Raw genomic sequence first — 14,870 nt, forward strand, 5'->3', positions numbered from 1 at the left:
ATGCTCTCTGGCTTTGAAGGCTGCATTCCCGCCCTGAGAGCCAGATAAGAAGCAGTGACCTTCCTCCCGGGGCTGATGGGATGGACTTCTACTTTAAAAACCCCAGATCCTGGTCATCTTTATCCACAGAGCAGACCGGAGGCTCCACTGGGAGAGAAACCTGCTCATTAAAGGTTGGAAAAGCCAGAAGCAGATTTCAACTTTATGTTTCAATAAAAGAACTTCAGCAAAACTGAAACTCCTGTTCATCAGCATCTGGTTTAAGGTACAGAGTTTCCTCACTGCTGTCTACCGTGCATAATCAATTGTGGTTAACAAATTGGCCGTGACGTCTCGCCCCAGCGTCACGGGTGATTCCAGTTTTCATGGATCCGCCCAGTTTTTGGAGACCTTTTCTGCACCCTGGGGGGCCTCTTTTTAAAAGCCGATGTGAAGCTAAGCGCAAACACGACGACTGTGAAATTAACACTCCACAGAACTGCTGACCGACCACAACCGGGTGATAATACACAGATCCGCGCCCTAACCCCACACACAGAGGCGCCACTTGATATGTATGATATTTTATTTGAATATATATATATATATGTTATTATTATACTTAAAATAGTTAGATCTACACCAGTAGGATCCAAATCAAACATTCCTGCATCCTTTGCGTCGCTGACATTTAAATAGATTACTTTCAATAAATGTTATTGCACCTGTTTAAAGCACAAACACAGACCAAGGATTTAAGAGGGAAAAACAGCCAGATTCTGCTGATTATAGCACTTAATGAACTGATCAATATCAGTCTAACTGCCTCTCTAAAAGAAGGCTGGTTGCTGTTTTCAAGCATACAGGCATGTTGCTAAAACAATACCAGACATAAGTAACGATGTTAGAGAAGCAGCTGTTGTTCCAATTAATTTGGGACAAGCTAAACAGAAGCTTCCAACATGTTCTGCATCAAAACACTTGGTTTACAATGAGGGGAAGCTTATTCACCCTAAAATGAAAAGATGCAGCAGGATCCAGTTAGTATGTTAAATGTTGAAGTCATTGTAGGATAATTTGAGAAGGACTGAACGAGTTTGAAGTAATTTGAAAGGTTAAAGGAGAAAATGTTGTTTAATGTGGTGGCAAGCTTTGGATTTAACAAACCACAAGACGAATGGAACAAGAACAGAGGAGTCTTATGTCAGTTAACTATGGGAGAGAATGGTGGAAAATGAAAAATCAACATGTCGGTGCAGAATGAAGCACATTTCCTGTTTTCAGTCTTAATTGATTAATTCTGATTCTCAAGTTTTACATAAATTCTTAGCATCTGCAAAGTGCTCAGAATACATCTTCAGAACCTCTACTTCTTATTTGCATAATTCTTGCTGAAATTTACTGAATAATATGAGTTATTTAGAACAATGTCCACCTCTGATCCCCAGCAGCAGCTTCAGTGGACCCTCATGTTAGTAGTCTTGATTTTTATTTTTTGGAAGCACACATAGCCTAATTAATATAGTCTATTAAACCTAAAGCAATATGCATGGTGTTGTTGTTACATGTCAGGTACTTCGGTCATTGATCTTGACCAAGGCACCTTAAAGCAGAACTGCAGTCACTTCCTGGACTGGCATGGCTATCATTACCAATACATAGTTAGGCACTAATGCAGAGGACACATTTCCCACTGAGATCAGCTTCAGGCTCAGGTAGGCCACTTCTTTGATTTTATTTATTTTGCTCAGGCTTATTGAATGTTGAAAGGGCAATATTATTACCATTATTGTTATTCCATCCATCCATTTTCTGTCACACTTATCACAAGCAGGCTCGTGAGGGGTGCTGGTGCCTATCTCCAGCTTTCTACGTACAAGAGTCCGACAAAACCTCAGCAGTAAAACAGATGCATCCATCGCAGGGCAACACATAGGCACACAGAGACAAACAACCATTCACACACACACCCAAGGACAATTTAGAGAAACCAATTAACCTAACAGTCATGTTTTTGGACTGTGGGAGGAAGCCGGAGTACCCTGAGAGAACCCATGCATGCAAAGGGAGAACATGCAAACTCCATGCAGAAAGACTACGAGCCAGGAATCAAACCCAGAACCTTTAGCCCATCTCATTATTGTTAATAAATAGAAGAAATTTGACTTATATTTAATAGTAAAATGTAACAGGGGATGGTATGGGGGGAGGGTCTTTTAAGAAGGGGGATGTCATCCCCCCTCAACTTGAGTACTGCGCTCATGTGTGATTTCTGGCCGTGAAGTGAAGGGATGGAGCTGGTTTGGGCTCATTATTCCCACCAGGTGGAGCAGGTCACATCCCTCTGAACCATGTCAGTCGCTCGCCGTTTGTTTTTCTTCTTAAAAAACAAGACTAAAAAGAAAAAGAAGAAAAAAAAAACAGAGCTCACCTTTCTCATTGGTGTCGGAGCGGTTTGATGTAGTCTGTTGTTGACGGATCGCAGTTAATGGAGCAGCAGGTGGACTCGGAGTATGATGATACAACAATATGGCCCATCATTTTCTCACGCCAGCTGCTCCCCCCCTGACAATCACAACCTTCTCTGCTGTCACTCAAACTCTACCGCCGTCTCGATAAACACCTCTGCCTTTCAGGGCTTTCTCGTTTTTCAAAACAAACGTCGGACAAATTAGATATCTCTGCGCCTCCTCTGCCATTTGGGCTTCTCTTACAGCGTGTTCTGAGTAACAACTCTAAATTGAGTTATTTTTCTTTTGAATGCAAGAGGAATGTTTTCAGCCAGGTGGGCAAAAACCTCTTAGTTTTAAGCTCTTACATATGATTGCACCTCCTCACTCATTGTCCCACCCGTTTTCCTGCACAGATTTTGAGTAGATGTTTGATTAGAGTTTAAAGGAACTAAGAAAGGAATGAATCAAGGAAGGCATAAAGCACAGAAAAACACAAAAAACATTTTGAATACAATGAGAAAGGAGATCAGAAAGAAGAAGGGGATCCATGATATGATGATGGAGGGATAAAAGGAAGGGGGGAAAAAGGAAAGGTAGGGCCCAACAAAGAAGGAACCAAAAGAAGGAAATATGCAAGGAAGCAAATAAGGAAGAAAAATAGGAAAGAAGAATAGATATAAAGAAAAGCAACAAGGACAGAAATAAGAGAAAAGAGAGGAAGGAAGTATGGCAACAAGGAAAAATCCAGAATGTGAGGAACAGCTATTTCAAATTTATTCTTGCCACTTGAATAAAGCAAAAATATTAACTAATGATAATTACAAACGATTCTTTACCACAAACGTGTATTTCTGTGATTGATTTAATGCACTAAAGGCATTAAGGCGTTGCTACGAAGTTAAAACCAACTTGTTTTATTCCAAAACATGTAGCCTACAGCTTGTTTAATTCCATCATGTTGGGTTTATTTGAACAGATCAACAGCAAACCATCAGGTCCCTTTGTTTCCATGAATGGAAAGTTAACAGACTTTCACTGTGTTCAGTAAACTGCGTCCTTCTCTGCGGGTCAAATCACCAACATTAGCGCCTGAAGCACGTTCTCCTAAAAGCCTGGCTCCTCTCGGTGCCCCTCATCCGTCAGCGGCCTGTGTGGCAGCTGTTGACTTAAACAAGCGAGATACCATCACATTAGCAGCAGAAAGGAGTGTGAAGTGTTTTACTTTGCACGTCGCCTCATTAGGCTCAACAAAACGAAGCAAAACGGCCTGGGTGCAGGTCGTGACCTTTTAGTGGGAGGAGCTGAGAGTGGGGACTTCATAATGGAGAGGAGGCAGCGTGAATGGGCTGAAAGCGAAGGTAGCAACCGGGTCAAGTGTCAGTGGTCCTGCTAAGCGGCCCTCGCTGAGTTTTTTTTCTCTTAACAAACACACGCACACATTGGCCAGCCTCCCGCTGACAATGCAGCCAAGCCTCCCACCATTCGCTGCCTTTTGTGCCTCTTCAACAATGATTAACTGAGTTTGGTGATTCAGAGAGTCTACAGAAGCACAAGGCTCTCTTTTTTTACAAAACATAATGGAGTCAGTCCATGCGTCAAACAGTCTGCTTTTCTTCCTTTCCTTTGTAGCACCAAACTTTCCTTTCTGCCCCCTGCTTGCAGCCCTTTCATGCCCCTCTCTCTGCTTTCTGGAGATAAATTTGTCTACCTCCCCCCCTGCCTCCAGTTCATTAATGCAAAGAGCAGGCATCCTCATGCACATAAACAAGATGCATATAGAAAGAGGCAGCATGGCTCTGAAAAGATATCGATCAGCTCAAATCAATAACTTAAAAGGCATCTCCTGCTAAAAAAAAAAAAATCTCAGAGCTGACCTCCCTGATCTTAAATATTCCTTTGATTTGAGAAGGAGAAATGTGGATGGAGACGGTTTTTAGAAGCCTAGCTACTAAACGCAGAGCCAGAGGGTCTCTGAAAGCTGAGATCTGGAGGGGAGAAAAGGGAAAAAAAAACTGGTATTCTTGTAATGAGCAGCATGCAGCACTGAAGGGAGCGTGTAGAACATGGTGCGCGTACAGCTGAACAAGAATGTTGACAGAAACAGTGCAATCTCAGAACATCACACCCCCGGGCCAATTACACGAGGTGTGAAGGAGCGCACCTCTCCTGATGACAGGAAGGAGGAGAGGAGGGGGGCCTGTCCAGAGCAGGAGGGAAGCAGCAGCTTTGGCAGGTTTTCTCTGGGCTGTTAATGTATGCGTCATTAAGAATTTGGGCAAACTGTTTGAAAGGTTGCGCCGGAACTCCGGGAGGATTTAAATATGAAGCACGACTGCAGGTAGTTCTGTTGGGGTCCGAGCCTTGGTGAGTCCAGGCCTGCCCACCTCTCTGCTGGGGCCTTTTCCTCCCTGCTGGCCGACCAACAGCTTGGTGCCAAATTAACCCACAGAAAGTTTTTCTAGTGCCAAACTAGGCCTACTTCACTAATGTTTTTTTTTTTTTTTTTTTGTCCATTATCCAGACTGTTTTAGAACCAAATTATGTTCTGAATCTACTTTTGGGATAAAAAGCTGAGGGAGATTATGATGGAGCTGTTTGTCTACCCTTCAGGAGCAAATATGCTGCAATGTTTGTAGAATAAAGAGATAAACACACTAACTTTTTTTCCAGTCGTCAAATCTCCTACCTGAACTAAAGACTTTTAGCTTAAACAAAGAAAAATGATCATCCTGCTCCTTTCCTCAATGCCAACAATAGCTGGTGGATGTTCTGGTCTCTTTGTGTTTGCTCCTCTCCTCTGTGTGACTACATCGGTCTCTGTGTGTTTCCGTCTTATTCAAACGCTGAAAACCCGACAAAACCTCAGCAGTAAAGCAACAATCTTCAATTTTAAAGAAAAAAGATGAGGCTTTTATCCACAGGTTTGAGACACAAAGGCGATGCAGACGCTCATCTGTCCTCAGCTTTTCTCTCATCTTTTTCAGAACGTCTGCAGCAGGAGTCAGGGAGTAAGTCAAGGCAAAGAGGAGCATCACAATGGGGGTCCGAGTGCATCTTCCATCCACTGTGGGCACCTTTCTGCTTCTTCTGACCCTTTGCTTTGTGACCGCTCTGCCTCAAGCCCTCCTGGATAAACCAGCTGAGGAGGAAAACGCCAGAAGCCCGGCGCTGCTGCAGAGGGTGAAGCGAGGCTGGGTGTGGAATCAGTTCTTTGTCTTAGAGGAGTACACCGGACTGGAGCCACTCTACATTGGAAAGGTCGGTGTTGACTGCCAGCGAGATAGCCCACACACACACACACGCACACACACTCACACCATCATGAAGGTACAACCTGAGGAAATGTGGAATGAACAACTCTTCAGCGTGACCTTTTCAGTCGGTGTTGCTGGTGTGAAGCTGAGTCGCTAAGAAGTTTACCTCAAACTTTCAACTAGAGCAAAGCAGCAGATCTTTGAGAGATCTGCAGCCTGAAGGAGGAGAGACGATCAGAGGAGGGCAAAGGCTGGCTTCAAAGGCTTAAAAAAACAAATCAATTTTAATCCCGAGGTCTTCAGACCTTCAGCAAAGCCTTAACTCCCACCCTCCCGACCAGAGAAACATGCAAACAACACAAAGCTAATGAAGGGAAGGATCATTTTCTTGGTTTTCTGACCTGGTGTAACTTAACCTGAGATGGAATAAACAGGTTAAGCAGGGAGTTTTATAGTAAATGTTTGTGAGAGTTTAGGATGGACATGGCTGCCTTTCTTTAAAGGCTTCCCTTGCAGGTCCAACTGGGAACAGACCCAGAGGAAAAACTACAAACAAGTTTGCCTATGTCCGATTTTTTGGCCAATATGCAACCTATATCTGATCTTTTTATGGCTGTCTGAACAACACAAATCCAAATTTTTCCAATGCGACCCAGGCCACTTGGCTATGTGGTCCTGAATCCGATACGAATCTAATCTTTTCAAATGCGACCATATCTGAATAGCCAGGTCGCATTCATCCAACCTCAACGCCATTAGTAACCGACATAGGTCACTATTTTGCTTCCTTTCTTGCCACAGAAGCGGCAAGAAAAAAACCCACCATGGCAGACGATGATGTGGAGAGCAGTAATTATGTTTAACCATATTGAAAAGATTTTAAAGGAATAGTACACCCAAAACATGATTAGCCTTCATTTTCTACTCACCCCCATGCTGAACAACACTCTGGAGTACTTTTTTGATATCTCAAATGCATCTGGAGATCTGGGAGGCTTCTTGCTGTCTGCTGACATTCAAATAATGGAGGTCTATGGTGCCCGAGGCAGAAAGGTCCATAAAAGTCCACAAAAAACGTGTCAATATTCCTCCATACTGCTCGTCCAATGTATTCTAAGTGTCCTGAGTGGGTAGCATCCAGAATTTACTCGAAACGAAGTCATTTAGAATGTTTTTATAGGCTAAAGAGTAGTGTATAGGATTTCCTGAAAGTGCGTTCACGAGTCTACAGAAACCGCGGCAGACCAAACCAGATGAAAGTGCGCATTCAGCTCGGCAAAGAACTCATGCTCTTCCTCAACACTGAAGTCCTCAGACATTTTTCTTTCTTTGCACAGGTAAACAGCACATTTCTTCTTCTACGCTTGCATTATCGGCAGAGCAGACGCTGAATGCGCTCTTTCATCTGGTTTGGTCTGCCGCGGTTTCTGTAGAGTCGTGAACGTCATTGCATCCTCTACTGCGCGTGTGGGACACTTGTGTTGTATGAATGCAGTTCACACAGGAGATCACATACAAGTCGCATATATTTGCAAATGTGAACGACAACACTAAAAAATTGAATTTCACAAAAAAATCGGAATTGAGGATCAGGGCCTGCAGTGTGAACGTAGCCTTAGATGTTCTTTGGTTCTCTTCAACTCGTTGGGTTCATCTTCGCAAACTACTAAAATAGAGCAGCTCTGATCTTTCAAACACCGCTGCCCTAATATTTCTTAGATGAGGCTTCAGCAAAACTTTAGCACCAACACTGCCTCTGAATTTAAAAATATGATAGAAACCTGATATATTAGCATTCTGCATCAACTTTAAATCCTCCACTTGAAAATTGCTGCATTCACTAAACAGCTCTCAAGTCGAGAGCCTATTAACATTCCTCTAAAAAACGTCTTAAAAAGCCTGTAAAATACCTCCTTCAGGTAAATTATATGCTGTTCTTGAACCATTTGGATCAGATGTAAAAGCTTGATGTCTCTGTGAAGGTAACACTGTGATTTTCGAAACCTGAGCAGTCAGACATGATGTCACTAGTTTGTATTTATTGAAGTTGAAACACAAAACTTTCAGCTGTTTTTTCCTTCATCTGGATTTTGTTTCACATATGGATGAATAAAGACAAGGACTGGTACAATAAGTTAAACAATGCTATAGAGTGTTATCTCCTACAAGGTCCAGCCAAAATGAAGCTTTTCCTCAGTGGTCTAAAGAAAAGATTCTTGAGAAAGTGATGCTCTGATGTTAAAATAATACACTTCATCATTTCACACCACGTCTCCAAAAGGTTGAGGGGCTTAACAGATTATGTTTAACTGGAGCTTCTTAAATTAATTTGCATCAAGCTTGGCTTTACTGAGTGATTATTCAAATCCAGATAGTGTCACTTATCCTTAAAAGTCAGTCTTCAACACTGAGGAGAAATAAAATCCTGAAAAGATGGTAGAGCCTCTCCTGTTCTCAGTCCACCTCCGTGTTGTTGTTGAAAGCCTATAGGGTTCTGGAAATGAAGCAGGTAATTGACCATGAGTTTTCAAAGGAGGTATAGAGGGAAAGGCTTTGGTTTGAGATGCATCAACATAAAGAACAAGTCTGAAAGCCATGATGCTGTTTTGATTTCAGAAATCTGCCTAAGCCTGATGGATTTGCAGGTTGGAGGGCAGGTAAGCATGTGAACCAAAACATAAAGGAAAGGCAGCATTGTCTGCTGTTAGGGAGTGATAGGTTTTGTAAAGAGGGCTGCTGAAGCATCCACTGCCCGACAACAAGGAGCTGTTTCACGGCCCGTCTCGGTCACTTCTTTCAGAGGCCACGGATGATGAAAGGCCAAAGCCAGCGTCTTGAAAGCAGTGTGTTTTCAGATAGAGTGCTGAGCCTGTGTGCTCGCCGCTCACGCCTGTTGATTATATACAGCACTGATACCAATGGAGGCATTGAATTTCACTCTGCCAACCTGATGGCGATAAGAACTCGTCATCATACACAGAGACCCTCTTAGTACAAAGTAAAGGCTGATTGCACATCAACAGGCTGGCATTTGCACTTAGAGGGCACAAAAGGCATCTGATTGCACCAATGGGTCCACAGCAACAAACAGGCAGCGAGCTGTGATTACAGGTCTGCTGCCTGTTAAAGGATTAAAGATATGCATGTGACCACCACCAGGTTCATAGTTTATTTACCTTACCAACAGGAGGTGTTACAGAAATGTAACATTTTCTGTCATATAGAGCAGTTTTGCTTCCAAAGAGTTTTGATTTACTGTATTTAGCAAGAAAAGACAGTGTATAGCTGAGAAAGCAAATGACAGGCTGCATTGTTTAACAATAATGCAAACTACTGATATGAAAACATCAAAACTTTTCAAATAATATACAAATAAATTGTAAAATAAAGGCTCACTTGCCTTTTTATTAGGTACATCTTGAAAGCAGCAGATTGAGCTAAATTTATATTCAGGCTTTATTGAAGATGGCTCCTTCCAGTTGTAACCCAAGGTGAGCTAAATATAGTTGTCATGGTGGGGACAGTGAATCTGAGTGCTCTAAAATAATTTAATATCATTTTTACAAGAGGTGCACCTCTAATTAAGGGAAAAAAACATTAAATGTTGGTTTTGATCGAGATTATGATCTGGATGCAAGGATTTTTTAAAGGATTTTTTTTAAACATGATTTGGTGAAAAACACAGTTCCCCTCTAAACCAGAGGATGGCAGCAGTAAATATTGACAGCTTCAACATCGAACATAAAGGGTCCTGAAGTATTATACTGAAGACAAAAACATTAAAAAAGGTCTCAATCCGCTGATCAAAGAAGAAGAATGAAGTGTGAATGAAGGACAGAGCAGAACAAACACCAGAGGCTGCAGACACACGCCTTGCCTTACTTATGAACTTATGAAGGGATTGCTGCACATTAAGAAAAGGAATGTGTCATGAAAGCTGTACAAAAGGAAATTTCGTTTTGTGTACACTCTTTCTATACAAAATTACATTAAAAGTTGTCCAAGTCTAAGACTTAAAGGAAATAGTTACCAAAGGTGCACCTCATGCTAAGGGGAAAAAATCGTAAAAACATCGTTATGATCTAGATAATGTGCGAGTTTTAGCTAAAGGTGCAAGTCACAATTTGGGGCAACATTTGCTGCTGGGCAGAGTTTTACACTTTCTGAGTGGTAAAACGTATATAATTATTACACATGTACAAATAAATATAGAGTGAAATAACTTCATATCATTTATTAGCGGTCAACAGTCTGTTGCGTTGGTGTTTTTTTTTTGTTTTTTTTTTTTGTGGCCAGAGGCTGAAATGTTTGGGAATCCCTGCATTAGGTAATTAAAAATACATCCGTTCAGTGGAGTTACTGTATTTCAAGACTTCCACGGACAAGTGACACAAAAAGCTCACATTTCGCACATCCAGTGGAAGAATTTAAGTTTCAAGTAGAAGAGCTGATTTGGTCACATTTTGCCATTGCAAATGAAACTGAGTAATGTCTTATTTTAGCACATAAACAAGCTTTTAAAAATCTGATCCAAGTTTTTATCACGTATCTAATCAGGCTGTAAAACTACTGCTTCGCTAAGAAACTGTACAAATTGAAAACAAAGTATGTACTGTACACATCACTTAACTGAGAAATAAGGGAAGGTTTATTCTACAGTTCATCTCATACAGCCTAAAGATCACTTAGCTCTCATGAGGTTGGTTGCAGGCCTTTATTTATCTTTAACCAGTCTCCTTTTAGTTTATGAGAATGGAATATATTTTCTCCAGGTTAGCAAGATCTCAGATTTGTTTGCTCCCCACTGATGACATTCAACTATTTTCTATGATTTTGCAGAAAAATGCCAACAATTTGCAATACAAAACACAACAATGGTTTTGCAGGGAAATGAGGTGAAGTGAATGTAGAAAGGGAGATTGCTGATTGGTCAGTTGCTCACAAGCCCACTGGATTGACTAATATTTTACATCATGTTAATTGTTCCTGAAAGGCATATATTCAACCAAGTGTCTAAAGCCCCTGTCACACCTTGACGATTTAAACCAGCCTGACATTAAAAATCTGGCAAAAACACCGGCATAAGTGCGGCTGAAGTACGCTGGCGCACGTCGATATGCGGCAAGTACGTCAAGACGTATGCCAGCGTATGCCATACATGGGCCATAAGTTACAGATAAGTTATCTGATCGTTGACATACGTTAAGTGTAAGGTACTCATAAGTCGTGGAACTTATCTCCAACGCTTATCAACGTATTTTACGTGTTCCAGATGACCGCTGAACGCGTTTCTAACTTACAGCTACTGTTTACTGGCATATTGGCGTTTTGGCATAAAGGGGGGTTCACAGGAGGAAACTGTCAGTTCTCCAGACTTCATCCCCATCATAGGGTGAGCGAGAAGGTGAGTGATGGATCCTCCCTGCGTTCACGTCCACCACCAACAAACTTCCTAGCAGACATGATGCTGAATCTGCTGCAACCACAAACCTTCTGTCTTTCTTTTTCCTCTTTCTTTTTTCTTCTTTTTTTTTTGGAGCGGGCAGTAAACAGCAGCTAGGTCAATACAGCAATAAAAGAAATCTTTTTATATAGACAGGGAGCCTCCGGGCGCATTGCTGCTCCCCTCAGGAAACTGGTTTGTGCATTACATCATGGGCATTACTCTGCCATGCATTATGCATAATTTAGGCTGTTATTGGACATAAGTTCTGGACTCAATATGAATACAGTATGTATACGCCCAAAATTTAACAAAATACATGGAACATTCTGCGCAAGCCAGCATTTTAGAAGATTGTGGCAGGTAGGGCATACGCTTGCTAAATCGGCAAGGTGTGAATGGGCCCTAAGTCTTTTGGTCCATATTGACTCAAGATGATCAGAGAGCTGCAGAACCGACATGGAAATCTGAGAATCTGCAGTTCTACATCCTAAAGGTTTTGCATCTGGTAAAGATCTAATGCCTCCGAATGCTATCGGAGTGTTTCGAACTCTTTCGATTTCACATTTGAGATCAATTAAAAACATTTAAAGTTTTCCTGCTGCAATAAATAACAAAAAGCTGACTGTATTGGCTTTATATAGCCGGTGCTTTATGGTCTTTGTTGTATTTTGTAGGTTAAGATGCAAAAACAAATGTGTGTAATTACTGCCATTAACAATGCTATCGATAGCTAAATTTGGTTCCAATATTATCAGAATTTTATTACGTAACTCAACTTTTTTCAATAGAACTCATATTAATTACAATAAAGAGTTAATTTTACACAATTATTGTGTGGTTTTGTAGTTAATCCCGATGGAAAACCACTGACCAAGTTCTGCATCTCTGTTTAATCCTGGCAGTAATATGAGATTATCGCCACCTACTGACCCAAGGTGCTATCAATGCTTGTGAGGATTTCTGCATCTTTTAAGTTTAGTTTAAAATGTTATTAGTAAGTTAAAAAACTAATGTAGTATTTAAAAAAAACTTTGTGAGCTTTACTTCACCTACCTGTTTATCGTCAACCATCTATCAATAGTTTAATGATTTTCCTCAAACTTAGTATTAAAATAAACTTGTGCAGCTTCAATCTGACTTTATCTAAATACCACGGTCCAATCTGGTCCAGCTCCAATGTTAATTTGAAAGCTTTTATCAGCTAATACTGATGTCCTGCTGATAATAGTGATAAGCCTGCATTTTCACAAATAGCTGTTGATTATTTTCTGTTTAAATCAGCTCATGTTTATCTCTGCAGGCCTTTTTTTTTTCCTCCCATCAGTTTGCTCTTCAGGGACAGAGGCACATGTTAACTTGGACTAACATCATAAGGCTCATTTGGCCTGGAAAGTTATTTGGTTGTCTTATCTGCATGTTTTTTAGGAGTGCAAGGCAGCTGTATTGTTGTAAAACAGGGAGATGTGACCCATTTGACTGCCCTCGAAAAACATGTTGGCGACAAAAATACTGAGCAGTGGCTGAATTTAGAGGCAAACTTGTTGATTTTTTTATGCAGACCGATTATGAGATAAGCTTCATAATCTCAGAGTGCTTTTTTAATTGTGTTTCCTTCAGCTGCACTCTGACATGGATAAAGGTGATGGTTCCATCAAGTACATCTTGACAGGCGAGGGTGCCGGTTCCACCTTCACCATTGACGACAGCACTGGAGACATCCATGCCATCCAGAGGTTGGATAGGGAAGTGAAGTCCCAGTACCTTCTCCGTGCCCAGGCCCGGAACCGCCTCACAGACAGACCTCTGGAACCCGAATCCGAATTCATTGTAAAGATCCAGGACATTAACGACAACGAGCCCAAGTTCCTGGATGGTCCGTACCAGGCGACCGTTCCAGAAATGTCTAGAATAGGTAAGCTAAAGGGAAAAATCATGTCAGCTTGATTTCCATCCCAGCTACTGTAAATAACCCCCAAACTTGTGTTTTCTCTGAACATTTGCTGCTGTTGTTATCCAGGAACGTCTGTCATCCAGCTCACAGCTACAGACGCTGATGATCCCACATATGGAAACAGTGCTCGTGTCGTCTACAGTATCCTGATGGGGCAGCCATACTTCTCTGTGGACGCAAAGAGCGGTAAGGTTGGAGACATGCTGCAAACCTCCTATGGTGCTTTCAGAGTGACCACTGCAGCTACAACCAGCAGAGTTTTTAACTTTTATGTTGAAAACTTGAGGTTTAAAACACACCAGTTAAAATTATAAGTTGACTACAGTTGCAGACTGATGTTTACATATGATCTGTAGAGAGTAGTTTATGTCACAGGGTAGGAGTTTCCTTTTGTTTAAAGAGTAATCTGTGTGGAAAAAAATAAATAATCTGTATAGCATTAAATGAAATAACAGTAGAAATAGAAATAATACAGACCCTTTTTTTAAACGTTTGTTTAAAAAGAATAGAAGAAAACGTTTATTTATTTTTACACCCACACCTCATACTGTGTATTTACATCTTTTGTAAAAAAGAGTTAAAAAGCACTCAATCTATATTTGTACACCGGTGGATCAAATTGTCCAAAAAAAATTAGCTAAGCTTAGCATTTTAAAATCATGTTTGTTGCTCCGTTTGAAAAAAAAAAAGAAACGCATTATTTCAGATTAACTAAATCCACATTTGAATAAAACCAAGAGGTGAGCAATGAAACAACTTCATTATTCAACCATTGCACCGTCAATGCAGTTTAATTTAGCTTTAGCATATTTTTGGGTGTGGTCACACAAAAAATGGATTTTGAGCATCAGGGCGTTTGGTTTACATGCAAAGTCTATAGGAGACGGCACCGAGGAGCTTCTAGAGTCTTATAACGTTTCAAGCGTCGAGGCCAATTGTCCAGTATCCATAGTGTCACACAACGGAGTAGGGAAATCTGAACCTTGAAAGCTGGAAGCATCAACCAGTTGGAGAAGCTGATCCATGAGCTGCCTTGGAAAGTCAAGTCGCTCTCTAGATTACAAGGAAAAGAACAAAGCAGCTCTGCAAATAGAATGTTGAGCATCCATAGCATCTGACATCAAAATGCACAAGCTTTCAAGATGAGATGTTGGACACCTTTTCGATGAATGCTCACCATTAGAGCTGCACCAGTAAAGCGAAGCTTAATCAGAGTATAGTCATGAAGAACAAACAGAGCTGGTACTCTTGCAGGTTCTTCAGTGTCTCTGTTTTTTCTCTTGGCAGCCTGTCTGAACATTTCCAAACTTCTCTCTGCCAGCTTTGGAGAAATGCCTGTTTTTTGTAATGCCCCTTTTGTCCAAGTTTTTTGGTATTAATGAGAAATGGTTCTTTCTCTTTCTCCTAAGTGATAGCTTTAAATAATTTGCTCACTCTGCTCAGTTATAACCTCTCTACAAGCTCTGGCTCTCTTTAGTTAGTTTTAACATATATTTCACAGTACAAGGAAAAAACATGTTTTTGAATCTCTTAAAGGGGTCATAGAATGATTTGCTGTTCTATGAGCCCTAATGCAAGCCTGGTTAAAAGCCCCAGAATGAAATGACATTCTTTTATGGTATGCTCATGAATATTTAGATGAGCTGTGCTCTGATTGGTTGGTTTACGACGAGCGAAGCTGCTGAGCAAAGACTCATCACAGCAACAAGCACTCAGTCACTGAAACATCAAATTGTTTATATGGTAGGGAGACCAGACGACCTCTTTTTCTCAGAAATGTCCTACTT

The 14,870-nt window shown here is 41.1% G+C and overlaps 1 protein-coding gene across 2 annotated transcripts in view; it reads left to right on the forward strand.

Moving 5' to 3' along the window:
- The window catches only part of LOC119796383 (cadherin-20-like), a 151,906-nt gene that overhangs the window by 107,789 nt on the left and 29,247 nt on the right, over window positions 1-14,870 (forward strand). For both annotated transcript variants that reach the window (XM_038304893.1, XM_038304892.1), the window contains exons 2-4: window positions 5,417-5,690; window positions 12,750-13,044; window positions 13,150-13,269. In XM_038304893.1, coding sequence (XP_038160821.1) covers window positions 5,469-5,690; window positions 12,750-13,044; window positions 13,150-13,269 — 637 coding nt within the window. In that variant the 5' untranslated portion in view covers window positions 5,417-5,468. The remainder of the gene's footprint in view (window positions 1-5,416; window positions 5,691-12,749; window positions 13,045-13,149; window positions 13,270-14,870) is intronic.

Source organism: Cyprinodon tularosa, unplaced genomic scaffold (assembly GCF_016077235.1).
Source record: "Cyprinodon tularosa strain WSP-4 unplaced genomic scaffold, ASM1607723v1 ctg546, whole genome shotgun sequence".
Classification (NCBI taxonomy): domain Eukaryota; kingdom Metazoa; phylum Chordata; class Actinopteri; order Cyprinodontiformes; family Cyprinodontidae; genus Cyprinodon; species Cyprinodon tularosa.